This window comes from Tyto alba, unplaced genomic scaffold, assembly GCF_018691265.1.
Source record: "Tyto alba isolate M040663 unplaced genomic scaffold, T.alba_DEE_v4.0 Super-Scaffold_40, whole genome shotgun sequence".
Taxonomy (NCBI): Eukaryota; Metazoa; Chordata; class Aves; order Strigiformes; family Tytonidae; genus Tyto; species Tyto alba.
In genome coordinates, this window is record NW_024881316.1 from 16,289,197 (window position 1) to 16,309,684 (window position 20,488).

A 20,488-nucleotide genomic window follows, 5' to 3' on the forward strand; every position below is an offset into this window, starting at 1 on the left:
CTTCTGAAAATATTCATAATGATTTTTGGCCTAGCTGGCAAGTCTTTAGAGTCTGATCATGCAGGCTGGTATTTCTTTGGTATAATCCCATTATAGTTAAAATTCAATTAGTATCTGCTATGATAGTGAACTCCAAAGGAATAAATAGGCAGACATGGTATCATTGCTTACAGCTCCAAGTATGTGAATAGTAAAGCTCTTTCTGTTCCTTTGAAATTCTCAGCTCCTATAAGTGCTGTACTACAGTAGTGCTTCCTCTAACATGTTTTTTGCTGCTTTCTCTCTGTGCCTCTGTGGTGGTACTCTGGCTTCTGTTTCATACTTAAATCAGTCTCTTACTTCTGTCCTTAAACATATTGGACAATATTTATTGATAGTCCTCCCTCTAGGTTTATTATTGGATGTGGTTTTGCATTGCTTTAGTCAGAAATACCCTGGGAAAGAATTTAACCAAAATAGAAAACCAGCAGCACTGTATTAGTCCAAAAGCTTATTTAGCTAGACAGAGCCTGTAGCAGATGCTTAGGGGAAGATTATTTTCAGCGTCTGTTCCCAGTTTTTGGCAATAGGTAGGTATTTCTGAACCAGGGCCTGTAGCCACATCTTTGTGTTTAATAGACCATGGCAGAGTTTTCTTTTATTTATTCTTCTAATTGCTTTTTGAACTCATTTATACTGTTGTTTCCACAACATCAGGGGGCAGTGAATTCAGCTGCGGGCTCTGGGAAAAATGCTCTTTTGTTTGATACCTTTTATGCAATACCTTCATTGGTTACAGCCTCTTTCTTTTATCTGGACAAATACTGAATAGTCATCCCTGTTCATTTGTCCGTGCCACTCAGGAGTCTGCAGATCCCTACAACACGGCTCTTCAGCCATCTCTTTCCAAGCTGAAATGTCAAAATGGATTTAAGATACGCTTCCACACTTTTGGAGAGAGGCTGCTCTTCCCATTTTAGCCCTCTGACTGAAGAAAACTTGTGTTCATCACACGGATCTATTTGGGATTGCACATGTGCTCTCTCTCTCCCACATATATAACGTATTATAGTTACTTTACAATACAGTGTTTTCCTACATATTAGAGGCAACTGTTCATTTTTTAAAAAGTCTTGAATCAATTAATTTCCAAGCTCCTTTGTCTCTCAGAAGCTTGGAAAACTTTTTTTTTTTTTAAGAGTTCCTCATTCTTTTTTACTAGATGTCTGTCTCTACTGTGATGATGCACTGAACCGTAGCAGACACAACTTTTTTGTTTTGTTTTGATCTAGCTAAAAAGTGTCTTCTTTCTTCACTTCATCCTCCCTGATTTGGAATGTAAGGAAAATAGTTCAACCATAAGATTTACTTTATCTTATGCTTCCCTTTGTTTTTTAAGGTCTCTAGTCAGATGAGCAGGGAACTCTGAACAAGCTCAAATGTGCCTTTTCCTCCCAAACCCCCAGAAAAAAAAGATAGAAGTTGTATGTTCACCATCTGTTTTGCAAATGACTACTTTACAAACACATTTCAATACCCCTCGTCAGAAAAAGAAGTTGTGATCATTTACTCAGTAACACTAGAATAAACCACCATCAATATAATTTTGAGGGTTTAAGTTCATAAAATCAAAGAAGACAAACTGATACACAGCTGCCTTCTTAGCTCACCGGTTTCAATTTTTTTCTTCACTCTCCTCACAGAAGATGCTGTTACAACGTACTAAGCAGTGCCAAGCTACAAAGGGAAAAATAATTCTGAAATCCCGAGCTCTCATCTGTTGCTGTAACAAATTTACACTTACTGTTTTCATATTTGAAAACGTTAAAATCTTTTTCCAATTTGAATTTATAGAGTTATCTTCAGTACTGCAGGTGAAGTTAATTTTAAGGTGAACATTGGGTACTTTTAAAGTGTCAGCCTGAACTGTGATGTCTCCCTGGATATGTGAGTCCAAAACCAGAGACTGTGGTTTCATAATGGGCCATGATGATTTTTGAATCCCATGAGTCTCATGGATTAAGGGGTGTTATGGTTGTGTTGATTTACACTCACATACTCTCTAGAGTAGCTAGAGATTTGTATTTCCCTGATCCAAATGCTCTTCTGAGTCTGCAACTGTTCTGATCTAGATGAAGTGAGACCCTGATCCAAAGAAAGACACAGGCACCTGAAGGAGAGCTTGGGAAATTTTTGAGCACTGAACCAAAACGGGCACCGGCCAGTGACTGTGTCTCCGCTGGCCCTTGAACTCACTGAACCCAAATGGTTTGGAGGCACCTCATGTTCTGCCTGCTGCACAAGCCCAGGGCTGGCCAGCTGAGTGGCTGGCCTTGTCACACCAGCACTGCCACCCACCACAGCCCAGTCCCACAGGGATCTCCATGGCAGGAGCCGATGTGATGGAGACTGTTTGACCAGCTGGATTGAATTCAGCCTTTAAGAGAACCATTGCCACTTTGATTAAAAAAAAAAGAACCAAACCCTAAGCTGGTAACTCCCTTTATATGATAGGCTATGGATTTGGGTAATTACCACACAAGTGGAAAAAATGGGCTTCAGTCCTCCTTTGCTTGGTTTGAGTCAAACCCACTCCCAGGAAAATACCTGGACTACCCTAGCAGACCTAGCGGATAAGTTTTTTATTACAGATGGACCACAGCACAACCAAAAATTCAAGACTCTGAGACCAGAGGCTATGCAGACCAAAACCAGCCTGAAACTGTAGGCTGGTCCTTAGTCTTGCCTTAGCACATTAGCCCCAAGTCCCTGTTCCTGGGACAGTTCGTATAGTTTACAGTAAAAAAACCCACAGAATATAAACAAATATTCTTTGGAAAAAACTCCAGTTGTGATGCCTATATCTTGTTTTTTGATTTAGGCCTTACATTTGGCTGTAGGATTGCTGATGAATTTGGATCTTCTTTTGCTACCAGGATGGGTGTCAGTCCAATAATCACTTCATCCCTGTGCTCCCCACCTCCTCCAAGCCTGGCATACAGCACCAGCTGTTTATGCTGCCAGGGTACACAGCAGATCTGGTGACATGCACATCTGCAGGGAGCAGAGGGAATCCCAGCTGCAGCAGAGCCAGCATAGTGACACGGCACCAGCCATGCCAAGTGTCCTGTGACCGAGGCAGCAAGGCATGGCTGAAAGGCTGTTGTGTGTCAGAGCTAACCGGGCACACATCTAAGCAACTATAAGGTTACTTTCATTTGGGCAGCATTTAGTTTGAGATCAGCATCTAAATTTAGCTCTTAGTAGGTGTCCCATATATGCCCTAAGCTTCTGTTAGAGTTAGTAGAGATCCAGGGGTCAGCTCTCTTGCCCAAATAGAGGTGCATGGTGCTATTTGCATGTGCTGTGGCTGTTAAAACACAGTGCATGAGGCCTGTAGGTATAACACGGGCCTGTAGCTCTCTGCAGTGGAAGCTGACGGGATACCTCAGATGGCACAAGATGCCTCAGTGTAGGCAACGGAGTCAGTCCCTGGTCATCTGTCCCCTTGCCAGCCCTGAGCCCTCTGTGCTGGCTCTGTGGAGACGGGAGGGTGATTCAGCTGAGACACCTCTAGCTTCAGCGTGAGCTGAACTGCCCACTCGGCTCCACTGACTGTATTGACTAGATCTCAAGTCCCACCCTCTCAGGATTAAGTTGCCTAAATGTACTTATTTAGTGTCATTTTAAGTGCTGTCAAGTAGCCTACCTAACTTCCAGCTGCTTTATCAGAGGTTTCAGGTCTTCTTGGGTCCTCAGTCTTATCTACCAGCCCTGTGCAGATAGCTTGAGTAACCCAGGGCATCTCAAATTGCACTAGCTATCTGTGTCAGCCACTGAACTGAACCATTTTGGTCCAGGGCAAGCTGGTCCCTGATCTGATCAGGAACAAGTGCTGAAAAAGCACCTTTGTTATTAAAATATTCCAAAAGTGAACGTGCACATGAAAGCACTCTTTGTGTGTGTCAATAAAATGCACTAAGCAGGATCTGTTACAAACCACTAAAACATGCTAAATATTCTGTGCATTCAAATTGCTCTTTTTCCTTAAATGGGACTGTCCAACCTTACTGTAACACAGTTTAATAGACCTGCCAGTGCCTGCAGTGAGCACTGGTTATCGACCTAAGCAGCTTAGCGGCTGCGTGTATTTCTCGCACTCTCAGTCATGTATTTACTCACCTCGCTCTGGCCTGCTGTGCTGTTCCAGCACCCTGTCCTGCCAGCTCGGAGCCAGGCAGCATCACTCCGTGTCCCACAGGCCCACGGCTTGCGTGCTCCATGCCGGCTGCCCAAGAGTTGGTTTCTGGTTGGCACCGCATTCCTGTATCAACCAGAAGACAGCAGCCTGCAAACAGGGCTGGAGGGAATTGCTCAGAGCTTGGTTCTTGGAGGAAATGACCAAGGGACAGACAGTCGCGTGGGTTCTCTGCCACAGACACTACAGATGGGTATCGGAGAGTGTCCTCTGCTTGCTCACCCCGTCACGCTCACCAAAGGGGACTGCTTGGTGAAGAGCCACCTTTGTGCCATTTCACTTAGCAAACACAAAATTCCTTCGCAGCTGTGGGTGAAGTAGGCATTAGCTTCATACTATCAACAGGTTAGTATGCTGTAAGGAAGGCAACTAAGAAATTTAAAGCAAGTTAGAGTTCTTTTCAAAGTGCTTCTGAGTGATTTAGGCTTGAAATGAGTAACTTGAAAGCGCCCAAATCCTTAGTTAATAATTTACATGTGAATAAAGCTGAAGAAATGCCTGAGATTCCAGCTACTTCATTTGATTGCCTCATGTTTACACACTGTGGAGCTCTTTCAAGGAGTACAAGATGTTTGTCATTTGGGTTCCCTGGGATGTTGACATATTTTCCGAGGCTGATGGAATGCATTTGCATGTTTTGCCCTACAGAATTGTATGGGCCTAACTTGTTTTGACATCTACATGTGAGTTCCATATTAGCCTTTAGACTGCTATTGTAAATGTTGCTTTTAGTTATTGAAAATGGCTTCCTTCCTGCCAGGCAGACAGCATTCAAGTTTTCCAATTGTGATTTTTTTTGTGTACACATGGGGTTTTGAACTGTTCTTAGAAGATTAAGGAATGGTTTTCCTTTGAATACTCAGGATGCAGACAGAAGGCTCTGATGCTACTGGCTGGAAATCCTTCAAGAGAGAAAAATGCTCCTTCGTGGACCATTTTTTAAAAGCATTTTTAAGTAAATGCAAATACATGTTGTAGTTTCTGCGATCCCCTAATCCAATCTATTTCAGCAGTTTAGTTTTATTTTGCTTACATGCTGTAAATTGCAGAATTTAGCCATTTAGCAGATGGGTCTAGCTAGGATTCCAGGATCTTGAGAGAAGCATTCTCTTTTGTGAGATCAAAGTCTTCATCCATTTTATGAACAGAAAAAAGTCACATATGAAATTCAGCCGAGACACTGAAGTTGTCAACACTGACATTTGTGTCCATATTACACACTGCAGAAGATAAAACACATTTTCCTTTCTGAATTGTCATGGTTGTATTTTCCTTAAATCACAGCTTCTGGTAGTTTCTTTAGCGGTAGCTTCCAGTTTTGGCCTTGCAGAGTATGTATAAGAGTATCTGGCAAATAGAGACAGAAAATGTCCATTGACTCTTTTGAATTTTTTTGTCCTATCCAAGTTCTCCTGCGTTTACACAGTAGGATTCAGTTGCCTAAGTGTATGTACTGCTTACATTTTCAAAGCTGTAGGATACTGGCCTGGCCTCTGGCTGGTGCTCCAGAAGGGCACAAATCCCTTGTAGGAGCCGTGTTGGGTCTGCCAGTCCATGCTTGAGTCCTCAACCACTTAGGATTTTTTTTTTTTGTTTTTTTGTTCCCAAATCCTCAAACTTGAGCATAAATGTGCTTGCTAGGCTGTTGTCCAGGGCAGTAGACCAGCAGAGATAGTAAAATGACCCTGTCCCGCACTGCCTTGAGGCATCCCAGGAAATCTGAGCTGCCTGCTTCACCCTCACCAGAGTTCATCAAGTTGCGGCTATGGCTCAGAGGAGGAGAGCCCTCTCCCACAGCCCTCCTGCCACAGCCACAGCAAAAGGAAATCTGTATCTTTGCTTTCTCTCTGTCTCCCAGCCCCGTGCACTTCCCAGCACAGAAATAAGTGGCTCCAGCACACTTTTGGAAGCAAAGTTTATCTATAATGCTGAGAAAGCTTGCCCCAGCTCTGAAAATGTGGCAGTTACTCTGGATTCAGCATTAGCCTCACATAGCTATCCTGTTTTGAGAGCCTGTGCTAGTCTCTGTGCAAGATGCTAATATCTGTCTGACAGCTGCCTGGAAGCTAAACCAGTGTTTCAGTAGCCTCCAAGGTCATCCTACACTGTGTCATGCTGTGGAATAGGACTTTTCCAGGGATTCCCATCCCTATGACATCTTGATTCAAAACACCAGACCTCAGCTCTGGGAAACTCATCTGATCCCAACTTTGGCCCTATTCTACCAGTATGTGCTATGGCCAGGTTCCAAATGTGACACTAATTTGCTAATAGGCATGATTTGGGACATAGCTGCTTGAGAGGTAAATGAAGAACCAATGGAAAGTGTAAGATGAGCACATATGAAAAGAAATTCATGAAATTTCTCTGTCTCTTTCTTTTGCAGACAGGACAGGATGGGTCATCCCCGAGACCTACACCCACCCGCATTCCTGTGTCAAAAGGTATGAAAGCAGGAAAGCCAGTAGTGGCAGCCCCAGGAGCAGGAAATGTGACAAAATTCGAGCCTCGTGCCGAGACTCAGTCTATGAAAATAGAACTGAAGAAATCTTCAGCCAGCAGCTCTGCCTCCCTCGGCGGGGGTCAGGGCTGATGGCGGTGGCTCAGGGGGTATGTTCTGCAGGTTTTACTGCTACCATGGAAGTCAGCTCCCTGTCTGTGTAGTTGCTCATGTTTGCCTGTACTAATGAAGTCCTGCAGCTGTCACTTACAACTAACTAATAAGTGTGTGCGCTGACTACTTAAGTAACAACATCCTTCTGCTTTCTTACTGAAGTTTAAAAAATTTTAAAAAAGCCATCAGAAAGGCAGTTGTATGCCAGGAAGATTTTCAGCCTCGGAAGTGAGAATGGGGCAACTGCGCTAGGTTATTAATTTAGTTCAGGAATTCTTAATGATAGATTTGGTTATTTTTTAATAGACCGAAGGAAGTTTGGTCACTTTTACTAGATTGTCTTCCACCTTAATGGATCACTTTCCACCTTTGCTACTGCACGGGGCACTTTCCTTCTTTCCTGTGATCACATTATTGAGATGCCACATTGCCTAGGGAAGCAATGCCAGGAGACAGCACACTTGAGGTCCCGTTTTAATGAAAGCTAGTACCTGAGGTATGGGAGGGAAGGGAAGAGGGAAGGAATGGGCGCCATGTTCCCAGCTTTCTCATTAGGAGTCTCCCATCCAAGTCAGCATTTCTCAGTGGTGAGCTGCTTTCTCAAGGTGGTTACAAAATTCAAGGGGGTAGGGAGGTTGCACAATGTTTGGCAGCAGCAGTGCCAAGCAGCAGCTTATTTATTCCAGAGGGGGTTAATGCTTGTAGAGAGTACTAACAACCAGGTCCCTGACTTACACACGCTGAGATATTGCCAGCTCAGGGGTCAGATGAAGGCAAGTGAGCCAAAAGCTGTTTAGTCTTTAGAAAAAGCTTGAGAAACATTGATCTGGCCAAAATCAATACAGTCCATTTGTGCCTGCTCCAGAGACCACTAAAGGCTATGAAGCAAGTCACTCCATTGACTTCTTCACTAGGTTTTCAGTTCTCCTGGTTGGATGAACTTGTGCTATATTTAAACATTGGTTGCCAAGCATCCTTACATCTTAGAGGGGAAGTCAGCACGAAATGCTGGTGGCAGAAATTGCTACCTAAAGGCACAGCTTTGGTCTAAACAGTGCAAGAGATAGGGCTTGGTATGAAAGTTACTCTCAATTCTCAGTCATTTAAAATATTTTGTCTTAAATACAGACTGCCTCACAATACCATGGCAATTCATCATTTTTCCTTTCCTCTTTGTGATTTCCTCATTTATATGTTTGCATTTTTAAGCATGTTTTAAGGAATCATTCCAGCATGGAAATGGTGTGATTGCCAATGACTGTTATGATTGTTTGTTTAATAGCAGTAAAGTTATTAAAAGGCATTGCCATTAAGTGATTGATTTCCACATAAGAAAGTCACAACCAAAAGAAATGAGGCCAAGCAGACTGACCAATGAGGGTTTTAAAGCTTGTATAATACCTTAACCACCACAGCAAGCAGTAAATGACCCAGTGGTTAGGAATAGCTTTCAGAAGGCAAGGCAGGAAGAACATCAATAAATAATAAATACAATTCACAGAAAAAAAAATGCACCAGTGGGTGAAATGTTAAATGGCTTTCTGTCTGGGAGATTTGATGGAAGAATCTGCCACAGAAGGCCAACAAAATTATATTCAGCCTAAGCAATGTTTAGCCTTTAGTCTGCATTTTGCATTGCTCTCCAATTTAAGATCCAGATATGGCCATTATCCCAGTGTGAAGCTGGCATTTTATTATTTACATGAAGGACATTTTTGTCAGTGGTATAAAAGCTGCTGCTGCATCTGGAAAAAAGTAGGTTTCAATTTTTACATGTGCAGCACCTGCAATACCTGTTAATTTTAAGGTTCTGGTTCTTATTACACCTGAAAATCAGGTTCATATTAGTAGCATTTTTCTTAACACTCAATTCCCAGTATTTCAGATAAAACTTGGAAACTGGAATTAACAAGCAATGTGAGTTACTATGCCAGAAATACATCAGATCCCTTAAACTAATTGTTATCATTTAAAAGCCTCAATTTGTCAATAAATTGTTGCTGAGATCTTACTGTTCTTACTGTAATGTAGACTTTCTAGCAGATGTTTGAAGAAAACACATTATTAAGAGATTTTTGCTAGATACTCACTCTAAATACAGGCACCAAAGCAAGTCTTCAGGTCAAAACAGTCATTTAAATAATATTGCAAACATGAGCCCCAAGCTAATGTGGCTTGATACAGTGATGAACTACAGCTGCCTTAAGCCTTCCTTTTTCAGATCCTTGTTCCAAATAAACTTAGTTCCTTAGTTAACTGTTACTATATGCAAGGCAATGCTCTGTGTGTGCCTGTGGTTGAAAAATTTGTTTGTTTTGCTTGAGATGGAAGAAATTAATTCACCTGAAAAAACAAGATGGCCTTACAGTACCTGAAATCCAGGACATACAGATTAGCACAACTGAACCAGAACTGCAAGCACAAGCTGGGGATTATTGTAGAGTCAGTAGGATTCCATGAGACAAAATCAAGAAATTCCAGACAGGTCAGGCTGAGGATCCTGTTATTTTTCCCGAGGGCAGCACAACAAAAAGGAATTTTTGCTCCATAGCAGAAGCCTAAATAATTGGAATCAGGCAACTGGTTTAACTGTTACCTAAAACCAGGTATTTAGTTGTACTCACCATTTTTAACATGTTTTAATTGACCTGAGATTCTTGTTTCTTAAAGGTAGAAGAAGGGTAAGATGAAGAAAAAAGAGAGCCTATAGTTCAAAAGTCTTGAAAGTTGAAACATACCTGTCTTTATTATATTGGAATTTCCTCTGAATCTGGAGGCAGTTATGATTAGTGACTACAATAAGATTCTCCATTCAGTAGGTCGGCTCCAGAAGGCAATTTAGACAACCATGTCTAAAGACAGTGCCTAAGCCCCAGAGGCATCCTGAAGATCTTCCTGAAGTTATTCCACTGCCCTTGTCTAGTCAGAGTTTCAGTTGTGACTTAACTAGCACTGCAGCCTCTGAACCTAACTGAGCTCCATAATACAGGTATTCTTGTATTTCCTCTAAGGGCTTTAAGTCAAGCCACAATTTCCTGGTCATTTAAAGTCAGGATATAACCCCACACTGGAGTCAAAAGCTGTAGTCCTGTCTTTGTCACCTCTAGCCAAGAAAGTACTCGCTTCCATGTGGTTGTCCCTTGAGCTGGCACCAGTGTTTGAACTCAACTGGGGAACTGATCTGAACGAAAAGGAATCTGGCAAAAAGCATAAAGGCTAGCTTTAACATACCTTAGTTCCAGGCTCGCGGGCCAGAAAAAGAAAGAAGGCAGGCGTAGGAAACATGAAGCTGTTTTAAAGTGACTGTGGAATTACAAATGCCTCCTAGTAGATCAAATACCACACAAATGTAGGAGTAGTCCTGCTTTGTTTAATAAAGCTCTTGATTGAAACCTTTCTTCAAATGTAGGAGATGGGTTCCCCCTTTTCACCAGTATCTGAGGAGACTCAAACCCACATCATGTCCAGCCAGGTCCACCAGTGTCACTGACAGACAGGTCAAGGGGGAAGAAGGTGGCATTCTCATTCCCTCCTGTAAAGGCTGCGCTGTTCTGCATGGAGGGCTTCGGTATTCACTGAGCAGAAACAAGAGAGTGGTTGAGTGATCAGGATATTGAACTAGGAGGAGGAAGCCCCCCAGATTCTGGTCCCTGTTCCAAAGTTTGCCTTTCAGCCTGGCCTTTTGTGAAAAGAAGGCTTATAAGATGAAGTGTCTGTGTTCATCCATCCCTCCATCTGTCCTTTGTTAATGAATAACATTGAACACATCAGCCAATTTCATCCAAATCGGACAAAGCAGTAGGGGACTCCAGAATAAGAAGTTCTTCCAGTTTAATGAAAAGGGCGACAGAGAAGAGGTGCAAGACCTTAGCAGTGCCCCATTGCACAGGAGAATGTAGCATGAACTCACCTTCATACAACATCACAGAATGAACAGAGGAGAGTGATGTCAGAAACACCACAAGGACAAGCTTTGTTCAGACCTCATATTTTACTAGGCACCAAAGAATCAAACTCTGATACACCGATACATAGGAAAATAGTAGGGCCTTTATTTACAGGGATTCTTGGGTATTCTACATTACTGGATTACAATGCAGAAACCAAGCCTTCCTCTGCCCAGGTGATCATCTAGAATGACTCATCCTCATGCTTTTTCTCTTACCTTTTTCTCTGCATTGATTTTTTTTTTTTTTTTTTAATGAAGTGGAACAGTTTCAGTAGCAAAATGCACTCAGCTCAGAGTAATAATGATAGTTACAGTGCTTCCTCAGGAACTGAGCTGGCTGAGAACCAATCTTTGTATTTTTTGTAGGATTCAATGTCAGCTGGAGAGATGCCCTGTTCTGGCTGGCTGCGTGGCCATATAAGTAGCCGTGATAACTCAAGCCCAGCAGCAGGGACACGTGGCTTAGGACAGCAGTTAGATAGAGAGGGGGAAGAGCAGGGAAAATGCCAACCCATTCATGAGCAGCACACATGGACTGAGAAGGTGATCCTACAGTTCTCCAGATGATCTCTGTGGTTTTAAAGAGTTCCTAATAAGTTTTCCACTGTGTTCCCTAGATAAGATCCTGTCACCTGAATTACTGTTACATGTGAGCATTGCTAATGTAGTCATTAGCAGAACAATACATTTGAGTGTGGCTGAAAATGAGGGAGCACAGAACTTCAACCCTAATGCCTGGGGGATTTCTCTCAGATCAGTAAACATACTAAGTAAATAATAGAAAAAAACCCAAAGGTTTTGACTTATTTTGTCCATCTTTCTTTCCTTTCGTGACACCCATTACTGTGATTTTTCAAAAAAGAAATAACACTTTGTGACTCTTCTGAATATACCCATAGAGTATGCATGTTACCATATTTAAACCTCAAACCACTTACAGCACATAGTAATTAGCATCATGTGAGTAATCTCTGAAGTCACGTTAATATGTTGATTCATGCCAATTGGATGCCAAGTCATATGTTACTGACTGAAATAGGCTACGCATATTCTAAAACATGCTCAATATTTACATGAATATTCAGTAATCCTGATCAGATGTGACAGAGCATGTCTTTAACGAGAGTAAGGTACTGTCCTGCTGAGTTTCAGGTGCTTGGCATAAGCTGCAACAGGACAATTTTCAGACCAATTATATGTTCCCATCACACATCAGTGCCAGTTTCATTGAGTTGCTTTGAAACCTGTAGTCTGCTGGCAGAAGTTTCTGTGAGCTCATCTTTTGAACTTGTTTTCATTTAGGGGAACGTTTTTCACCCCTACATCAGTGTGAGTTATTCTCTTTCCCTTAATTTTGCCTGAGCTCTCTCAGGCAAAACTATATGCAACATTTCTCATTATGGATGTTAACTTCCCTTTGAATCTTACTCCCTTACACACTGCTCTTACCTGGCTTTTTGGAAGGTGCAATCAGGGTTAACCGATTACTCTCAGATGCAGAACTATCAGTGCTGAGAGTCAGGTATGAATCACTCAGGTATGAATGGTTCTTCACTTTAAAAACTCTCTTCAGGATTTTACAAGTAGAAATGTATGATTCTCTTCTGTTGCTTGGGCATGCGTTGTCTGCAGTACATACATTTTTCTATTACCTGGTGTTACTTGTTTGTATATATTGTAAGAGAAAATTAAACTTCACATGTTAAAATGTCAGTTGATGTGCTTCATTATATGAACTGGTATTTTTGATAGGTCAGCTGTTAATGATGCGTTTCCTGGAGAAGTTCTGATTCACATCAGTGGGACCGAAAGCAGAATTAGCAGTTTTACATTAACTTAATTTTCTTTTCCTGTCATTAAAATAAATTGGTTGTTTAAGTGAATTTGTAGCTCCTTGAAATATTCACATCTATAACCCTAGAAAAACTTATGTAATCATATCCTACAGATATATTCCTACAGAGGGTGGTCCAACAGAACTCTGACAAAATCTGCCCTACTATAATTTTAGCTTAGTAACTGCTCAGACACCTCTTAGTAACTAGAGTGTGTGTACGTATGTATGTGTCTAATATATATTTATATATATATCAGCATTTCAAACACAAACAACTGATAGACAAACTAAGAGCATACAACAGGAGTGGAAATTATCTCTTTTTTTTTAACAATTATTTTCTGCATAGTTGCTATATTTGGTCTGTAGGAGGAAGACTGATTCAGAAATGTACTGTAGTTTTGCTGATCATTCAGTGACTAAGCCTTTACAAGGAGAATGACATTTTTCTGCTACCCACTTAATTTTTAGAATTTTGTATCTAAATTCTGTATTAATATATAATGTGCATAGTGAATATCATATAGAGTTCATGTGACTCATTTAGGTTAATGGGAGAGTTTGCCTGAAGTTACAGTCTGATATTAATTAAATGCAGCTTTTTACATCATATTCCACAAGAGCTTCAAGTTAGAGAACAGCACTGGTGGTAAGGTAAAATCTTACTGTAGTTTGTAGTTCTTTCACATTCATTGCTCAAATTTGGTAGATCAGGTATACATATCTTGTTAAAAATAATGTGTTATTGATAAATTATACGGAAAATAAATATTTTCTATTTGGGAAATTCTATTATTTCATTTGCCTGAACGTATTTTCTGGAATGTTACCTTAGCCCTGCTTTTCTGATGCACCATGTATGAAAAGCATCGCTGGCATCTGCCATCTAGTGGCAAAGTTCTGGAAGCAAGAGTACGTGGAAAACGATTTTTCTTTCTTCTTACAGTGTAACTTAATCAAACACCTTGCAAATATTAGTTAGGAAGCAGACACAGGCAGAAGTCAATAAAAATGTAAAAGGGAATAATATGATTAGTGTCATTTCTTGGGTCATGTAAATTTTGAAAGATCTTCAGACTATTAAGATAGGAAGGAATCTTAAGAAAAATAGCTTCAATTAAGACAATTAGTATTTCTGAAATTGTATTATAGTATAATTCTAGTTAGCATTGGTACATTCATATTATTTGAAATGCATAAAATACACCTTTTCAGAGAAAAATGTCACTGATAGATAAATTCTTATATTAAAGAAGTTGCCTGTAAGAGCAGTGTATGTAGATAGAAGAACAGAAAACCAGGTCATTAGTATTTCAGCAGAGCCCAGAGATTAATCAGGATCAGGAATCTCCTGCGTGACACAAAGGGCAAAGTTAAGCCCAGCCTTTTAAAGACAATGCAAACACTTAGTTTTGCATGCTATGGCTGAAATTTATCGCCATTGAAGTTTGGTAGCAAAATTCAAGCAGACTAGCTGAATAAAACCAACCTAGGTTTCTAAGCCAAATTTAAATAAAAAATGAGGAAATGACCCCATATGTCTTTGTCACCCCCATTTCAGGATTGCCAGCAGATTTATGATGGATTTGCTTAGTCAGGATACAGGAGACCCAACTCCAAGTCTTCCTCTACCTGATTTGGGTGTGGGACTGAAACCCTGGTGTCCCTGTGGTCTAATCCATTCAACTGTATTAGTCTTTTTTTTCCTATGGATGACCAAATGATGGTCTTGACATTGAAGTGGAAGCCCAGGGGTTCTGAGCCCTAGCCTGGTACTAATTTAGTTTCCCTTTGTAGCATCCACCAGGACAGTTTTTATCAACCAGTGATGTGAGAGTAAGTCTGTGAGACATTTCTAGAAGAAAAATGCTTTGTGCTGCCATTGCAATTGTTCTTCTTTAAAGTAACTTGTATTTGCAGCTTCATAAACCCCAATGTTTTGCTGTCTTTTCTTTTAGAGAGTGTCGTCATTCACCAGTTACGCATGAACTCTAGATGAGTTCCCGCCCCACTGCACGCGCTCTGTGTGCACTGCCCTCCTTGCCAGTGGGATGGATCGCTGTAGAAGCTCTCTACCATCAACACCAGGGTCACTTGTGCTACTGATTATTCGTGGAAGTATTTATTGCTTCTGTTAGGTTTTATATATTTTTTCTTGGTAGAGCTTTCAGAATGAAGGGCCTTGCTGATATTTTGAAAGTACGTAGTCAGAGAGAGAGAAGCAGTCTTTCTGCCAGCTGAATTTCATTTTTATTTGCAAAGCCTAAGGCACATGCTTGATTTTATTTGATGTTTGCCATATAATTTATTTTTATAATACACTTTGTAAAGTAACTGTCCCAACGTTGCAATTCCTGTTGTCCATGGTGCGTTTATTTGTAGAATACACTGTCAAATTTGCAATTTGATATTTTTGTAATAGAGAGTATGTAAAGAAAGAAAAATTTAACTTCAGCAATGTTTTGTGTTTAAATGGAAAAATATTCAGTGCATTTTTTTGCCACCATGAGATTCTGTGAGACTAAATACTCTGAAGACTGCTGTATGGAATTTGTACTATTGCAGAATATTTCTTGCACTGTGTGATGGTTTGGCATAAAGTTGAGTATTAAAGTCCAATGCCTTGAAATACAAACAGATTTACTCATTTTAAACAATGTAAGCCAGTTTTTAAAGCTGTGATTTTTTTCTGTATAATGTATGTTTTTATTTCTGCCTGTACCAAAAAAGTTGATTTTCATTACACTGTAACTAATAAATTTTCACAACTATGCAAATGTAATCAAGTGTTTGAATTTCAACTCTAATTTCTTAAGGTTGACAGTACTCATATACGTATTTGTTTATAGGGACAGAATGTATGGCCTTGGAAGTTCCTTTTTCTGACTGGTACCTCACTGTGGTATCGCAGTGATGCACACAGTAAAACTGATTCAGATGTTAAGATACGGAGAGGGATCTATCACCAAGCCCTTAATGACTCAGTGGTTGCTAAACTCGTGCTCTCACTGCACTGACAGAGATGTTTGGCTGGTACGCTCAGAATACGTGGTGCTGGGCTAGCGGGGCTGCACAGGTGAGCTGCCGTGCGCTCTGCCGCACGCTGACGGGCGCGTTCCGCAGTGGTGGTGGTAGCTCTTCACACAGCATCCAGAAAGTTCTGTGGCAGCTCTACTTAAAATGATTTTTGAATGGATTATAAATAAAGCTGGATACAACCCAGGCAGGGTCTTTTTTTTTCTTATACATTTCATAATGGATTATTTTTAATCTAAGTCATTGGCACATACTTAAAATACTGCAGATTTTTAATTGCAGAAGCTACTGGGAGAAACTATCTTTTGGAAGGGAAAATGGTGTTGCTTGCAGGAGATATGCTGTGAGATGCCAGAAAGAGTGCATTAACTCAGCGTCCCACTGAGATGACTAGGTCAGTTCATCTTTGAAGCTGTAATATCGCACTGCTTTGTAGTCAATTTGATTTTCATGGGAGACATGGGAGCTGCTTCTCCTTCTACATATGAGTTCTGCAGCAAACGCTGACATTGTAGAGAAGCAGGATATTCTGGGACCTGTATAAACTTTCTCGGAGTTGATCTGCATTGTAAAGAGTTTGCTAATAGAACTATACTGACTAATCAAAATAAATGCTTCTTATCCTTGCAAAAGAGTCATTCTGTTGGTATAGAGTATACTTCAGCTGGTACACCAAGTTTTTTAATAAGTGTTTTTTCTTTTTCTTACAGCAGACAGTGTATGCCAATAACATAGCTGTGTCTGTAGATCATATTTTAGAGTGAGTCGAGAAGAATTCCAGCTTTCAGAGAGTAATACAGCTGAGGTGAATAAAGTTTAGTATGTGCCACATTTCAATTTACTGCACAGTAGAATGAGCACTGTAATGACCCAGATCTTCTATTTTCAAAGCATTATTTCAAAGAATCAAAACCTGTCCATGTTATCAATTACATTGAGCTCATCTGGAATGAAATTGCTGGCTATTTGAAAGTGACAGTGATGTGCCTGACATAAACTTCAGCTTTTAAATATGAGTAAGATATAAGTAAAATCTTATTCTGAAATTGAGTCTAAATTTAAAAGGTCCCAATCAAAGCAGAAAATATTTTTCATTGTCTAGATCTTAATATAAAGGCGATTCAGTATGAGCGCATGTGTGAGCTGTCCCCTTTTGGTTTATGATTCTTAAACAAATATATAAACGTTTACGGTTTTGCAAATACATTAAGTTTTTAAGCTTTACAAAATAAAGGTTTGTTTAAAGCATGAATACAGTTGTGGTGTATTTGAAATCATTTAGATTTAAAAATATTTTTGATGAACTGCATCACTTTGAAGTGGGAGACTGGTAACACTGGTCATAAAAGATCAGTGGTGATACTATTTCATCACTGATAATGGTTTATGCAGGTAGAATAATAAATTCTGATCTGACACCCAGCAAGCAGCTGAAGTATTTCATAGAAATGCCTGGAGGGTAAAACTCAACGTGTGCAAAGGGAACTTTGACAGGTGCATTTCATCTTCAATGCATTTATGTCCCGGGTCAATTTTTTACATTACCCAATTTGGGTTTGAATCTAAAATAAATAAAGAAAGTGCATTAGCCACATAATTAGCCTGTATTTTGGGGACATGCCGGAAGAAATCTATTAATATAGACTAAAGATGTGATTACTTTCTACAAGTATTGTCATTTTAAAGGAAGTAATCAAGAAGTGCTTTCAGACCAAGCCAATGTAGTGGCTACCTTGGGCTACAGATACCAGTAGCTTTTAAGCAATTGAAAAACAGCAAAAGATCTACTTTTCTCTTAAAGATCTCTTGCTGTCTAAAGAGGATAGAAAGACTTATGTTAGTGTAATTATAGGTGATATGATGTTTCAACCTATTAAAAAAATCACTAAGTTTTATCTCTTCTTCCGAACAGTAACATTTAAGTTGAAAACTTCATATTTAATGCTTTAAGTTATATAGTTTTGCTCCCTGAAATAATCTATTTGGCAGTTAACGCATTTTATTTCCCTTGCCCGTTATAGTTATTGGGGGGTTTAACCACATAAGGTTTTATTTCTTTAGATTTTATTTTAAAAATAATTATTTACATCTTTCCTAGAAACAAGGGGACAAGGTAATGATAGGGTAAGTGCCAGAAGATGATAATATTGGGGGCTTAATGGAATACAATTAAAAAATAAAAGCTAATTGGTGGTCTTTTACATTAACTACAATACATTAATTTTTGTACACTTTTAAGGCTCATTTTATACCCCTGAAACCAGACCGGCTTTCAAATTAAAATATTGTAATTTCAGCATTTATTCTTAGGAAGTCTGGTACATATTTGCTTCTTCCTTGCCTTAAAAATGAAACGTACTGAGGCTTCGACTACGTAATATCTCTGTGTAGCATTCATTGCTAGGTGAATGCCTAATAAATCAGTTTGCCATTCCACATATTAAAAAAGAAACATTATGAATGTATGTTTTGGTAAGTATTTTTCTTTTTCTTTTTTTGTCCTGTACCTATTTGTCTCATAACAGCACATAAACCAATGTGAAGTGCACTACATTGCACATCATCTTAATGTAAAATTTCATGAACATGAAATTTGTTAGTTGCATTTGCCTGGATATAAATGAGTTTGCATAACGTAAAACTGTGAAATAATATCTAACCAAGACCTTAGCTTACCGTTGAAAAAGTAAAACCAATATATTGAAGTATTTATGCTGCTATTCTTTATTTTTCTAAAGAATGGAAGTAAGGTATACCTTGTAATTGCAGCCAGTTATGTTACCAAGGAAGTAATTATATCGGTAAAAAGAAAAATCATGTTTCTAATTCACCTGTTATAATGCAAAATGTATGTGTAGGCCAAGCTTGTAGATGAACATATGGCCTTAGATACAACTAACTGAAAAGAGAGAGTCAAAAGTGGATCTGATCTGTATGATATATCATTTTTTTTTCACATGATGCGGAAGACCAAGCAGAGAGTAGTTCAGACACCTCACTTCAGTTGTTGCTTTGTCAGTATGGCAACACTTACCCCTGCATCACAGCTTGGCCATGGGGATGTCTACCATACCGCACCTTCTCCAGTTCAAAATTGGACAGCACCCAATTCTACTGGGTGGAAAGGACCAAGTTCTCCTGTTCTGTCCTTTTTCCACATTTCCCAGATTTATCCTGGGCTTTTGTGGCTATGGCTACATTAGCACATCATTTGGTACAAACAGAGCAGATTAGCACATGAAAGTTCTGGGGCTCTTCTCATCTCCATCAGACATAATTTGAGGTTTTCCTGGACTGGATTTAGCCTGGCCCCTAGGTGAGATGTCTCCCCTGCAGGTCAGTTTGAAACTTGTCAAAGGAAAACTTTCACATCAACCTGTTCGCTTGACTGAGGGCCTGACAGATCCTCTAGGAAGTGCCTCACTGTCGTTCTGCCCGTTTCACACAAAGGCTAGTACCACATCAGTGTCTCCACACAGGGCTGGCCCACAGCCCTGCACCACTATCGTGGCTACTCCCCAACAGCTGACAGAGCCCCTGACCAGTTTAACCATTGCAGAACAGATTCCCACAGAAATTTATCACGTCCTTTCTTGCCAGTCTTCTCATACCTGGCAGCAGTAAGGTTTGCATCTTCCTGATGCTGCCTCTTGGCTATCCTGCTGCCACAGAAACTCCTTGCCATCTCACAGCACAGGTTTTACAAGCAGTCTTGTTCCCTTGAGATCCCAGGTTGCACCTCATCACATTTTCCATGAAGCTGTGGGAGTGGAGTAAAAGTTACTATAGCTGAAGGTGGTAATTGAAAACAAAAGATAATACAGAAAAGGGTGATAATAGGGACAAGGGGCTTAGCTAGGGGGAATGACAGCAAAAGGTAGGGCCCACAAGATAATGAAAAGGATAAATTAGAAATGAGATGTAGCTTCTGCACAGATGCCACAAGGAATACGATTAATTTTTGAACACTACATAATTATTTAGGCACCAAATTAATTCCTAAATTTTAGATGCTTAAGCGTCCGAATTTCCTGTGCTGTCTATGAAGAGGTCTTTGTGGCAGCCATAGAGACAGCATTTGTACAATTTGCTCCCCCCAGTGGTCTTTGTTGATGCTTTCCGATTCTTCAGAGTGCTAAAAGGCATTTATTTTAGGGAAACGGTTCCACAGGCAGCTAAAAAGTCTAAGACTGGATTACATGCTTATAAAATTACTTAAATAGTTTTAACTTTTTTTTTTTTTTTTTTTTTTCCCCTAAAATCATACAGAAACACTTGCGGAAAGTGTTTTTTTGGCGATTACTCTACAGCAAGAATTACAGAATCCTCACAAAACAGACTTTAACATAAAAGTGCTAATAAAGTGAGAAACGAGGACTTTCAGTGTTGCATTTGTTTGAACGATGCCTGGTAACACAGGTAACGTGGCATACAAACACAGACACCACCGCTGCCTTCCACGAAGTGGCTACTTGATGAAGCCAGATTAGCTCCCAAGGGAAATAAGAAGTAACAACTCTGACAGCACCTGCTGACGACAGAGCACGAATACAGTGCGAAACAACTCCCGAGAGCGAGGGTATCAATTGCTTCATTTAACACAAGCGCTCACAACTTTCCGAGGAAACGCCCTACATTACGACATCACCACCGTAACGCCGACACTGCTCCTATTTCTGAGAGGTTGCCACACCCCACCCCACCCCGCGGCGCCGGAAAAGGGCGGATAAACTTGGAAGTGACGCAATACTTTACGCAGGCCTGAGGGCAGCGTGACGGGAAAGGGAGGCGAGGGGAGAGAAGGGGCGGGGCGCC

General features: G+C 40.3%; 1 protein-coding gene and 1 long non-coding RNA gene across 7 annotated transcripts in view; one reads left to right on the forward strand and one right to left on the reverse strand.

Moving 5' to 3' along the window:
• The window catches only part of FILIP1 (filamin A interacting protein 1), a 111,721-nt gene extending 94,825 nt beyond the window's left edge, over positions 1–16,896 (forward strand). For 5 of the 6 annotated variants that reach the window (XM_042803532.1, XM_042803533.1, XM_042803534.1 and 2 more), the window contains one exon: positions 6,624–6,841. In XM_042803532.1, coding sequence (XP_042659466.1) covers positions 6,624–6,830 — 207 coding nt within the window. In that variant the 3' untranslated portion in view covers positions 6,831–6,841. Of the gene's footprint in view, positions 1–6,623; positions 6,842–14,595 lie in introns of those variants that run through there. The other variant, XM_042803535.1, reaches the window with a different exon arrangement.
• On the reverse strand, positions 1,666–20,302 carry LOC122154530. Its single transcript, XR_006166515.1, has 3 exons — positions 19,977–20,302; positions 19,349–19,350; positions 1,666–1,675 (listed from the first exon to the last, which is right to left on the reverse strand). It is a non-coding gene; the product is annotated as an uncharacterized LOC122154530 (long non-coding RNA).
• Between the last annotated feature and the right edge of the window lie 186 nt (positions 20,303–20,488).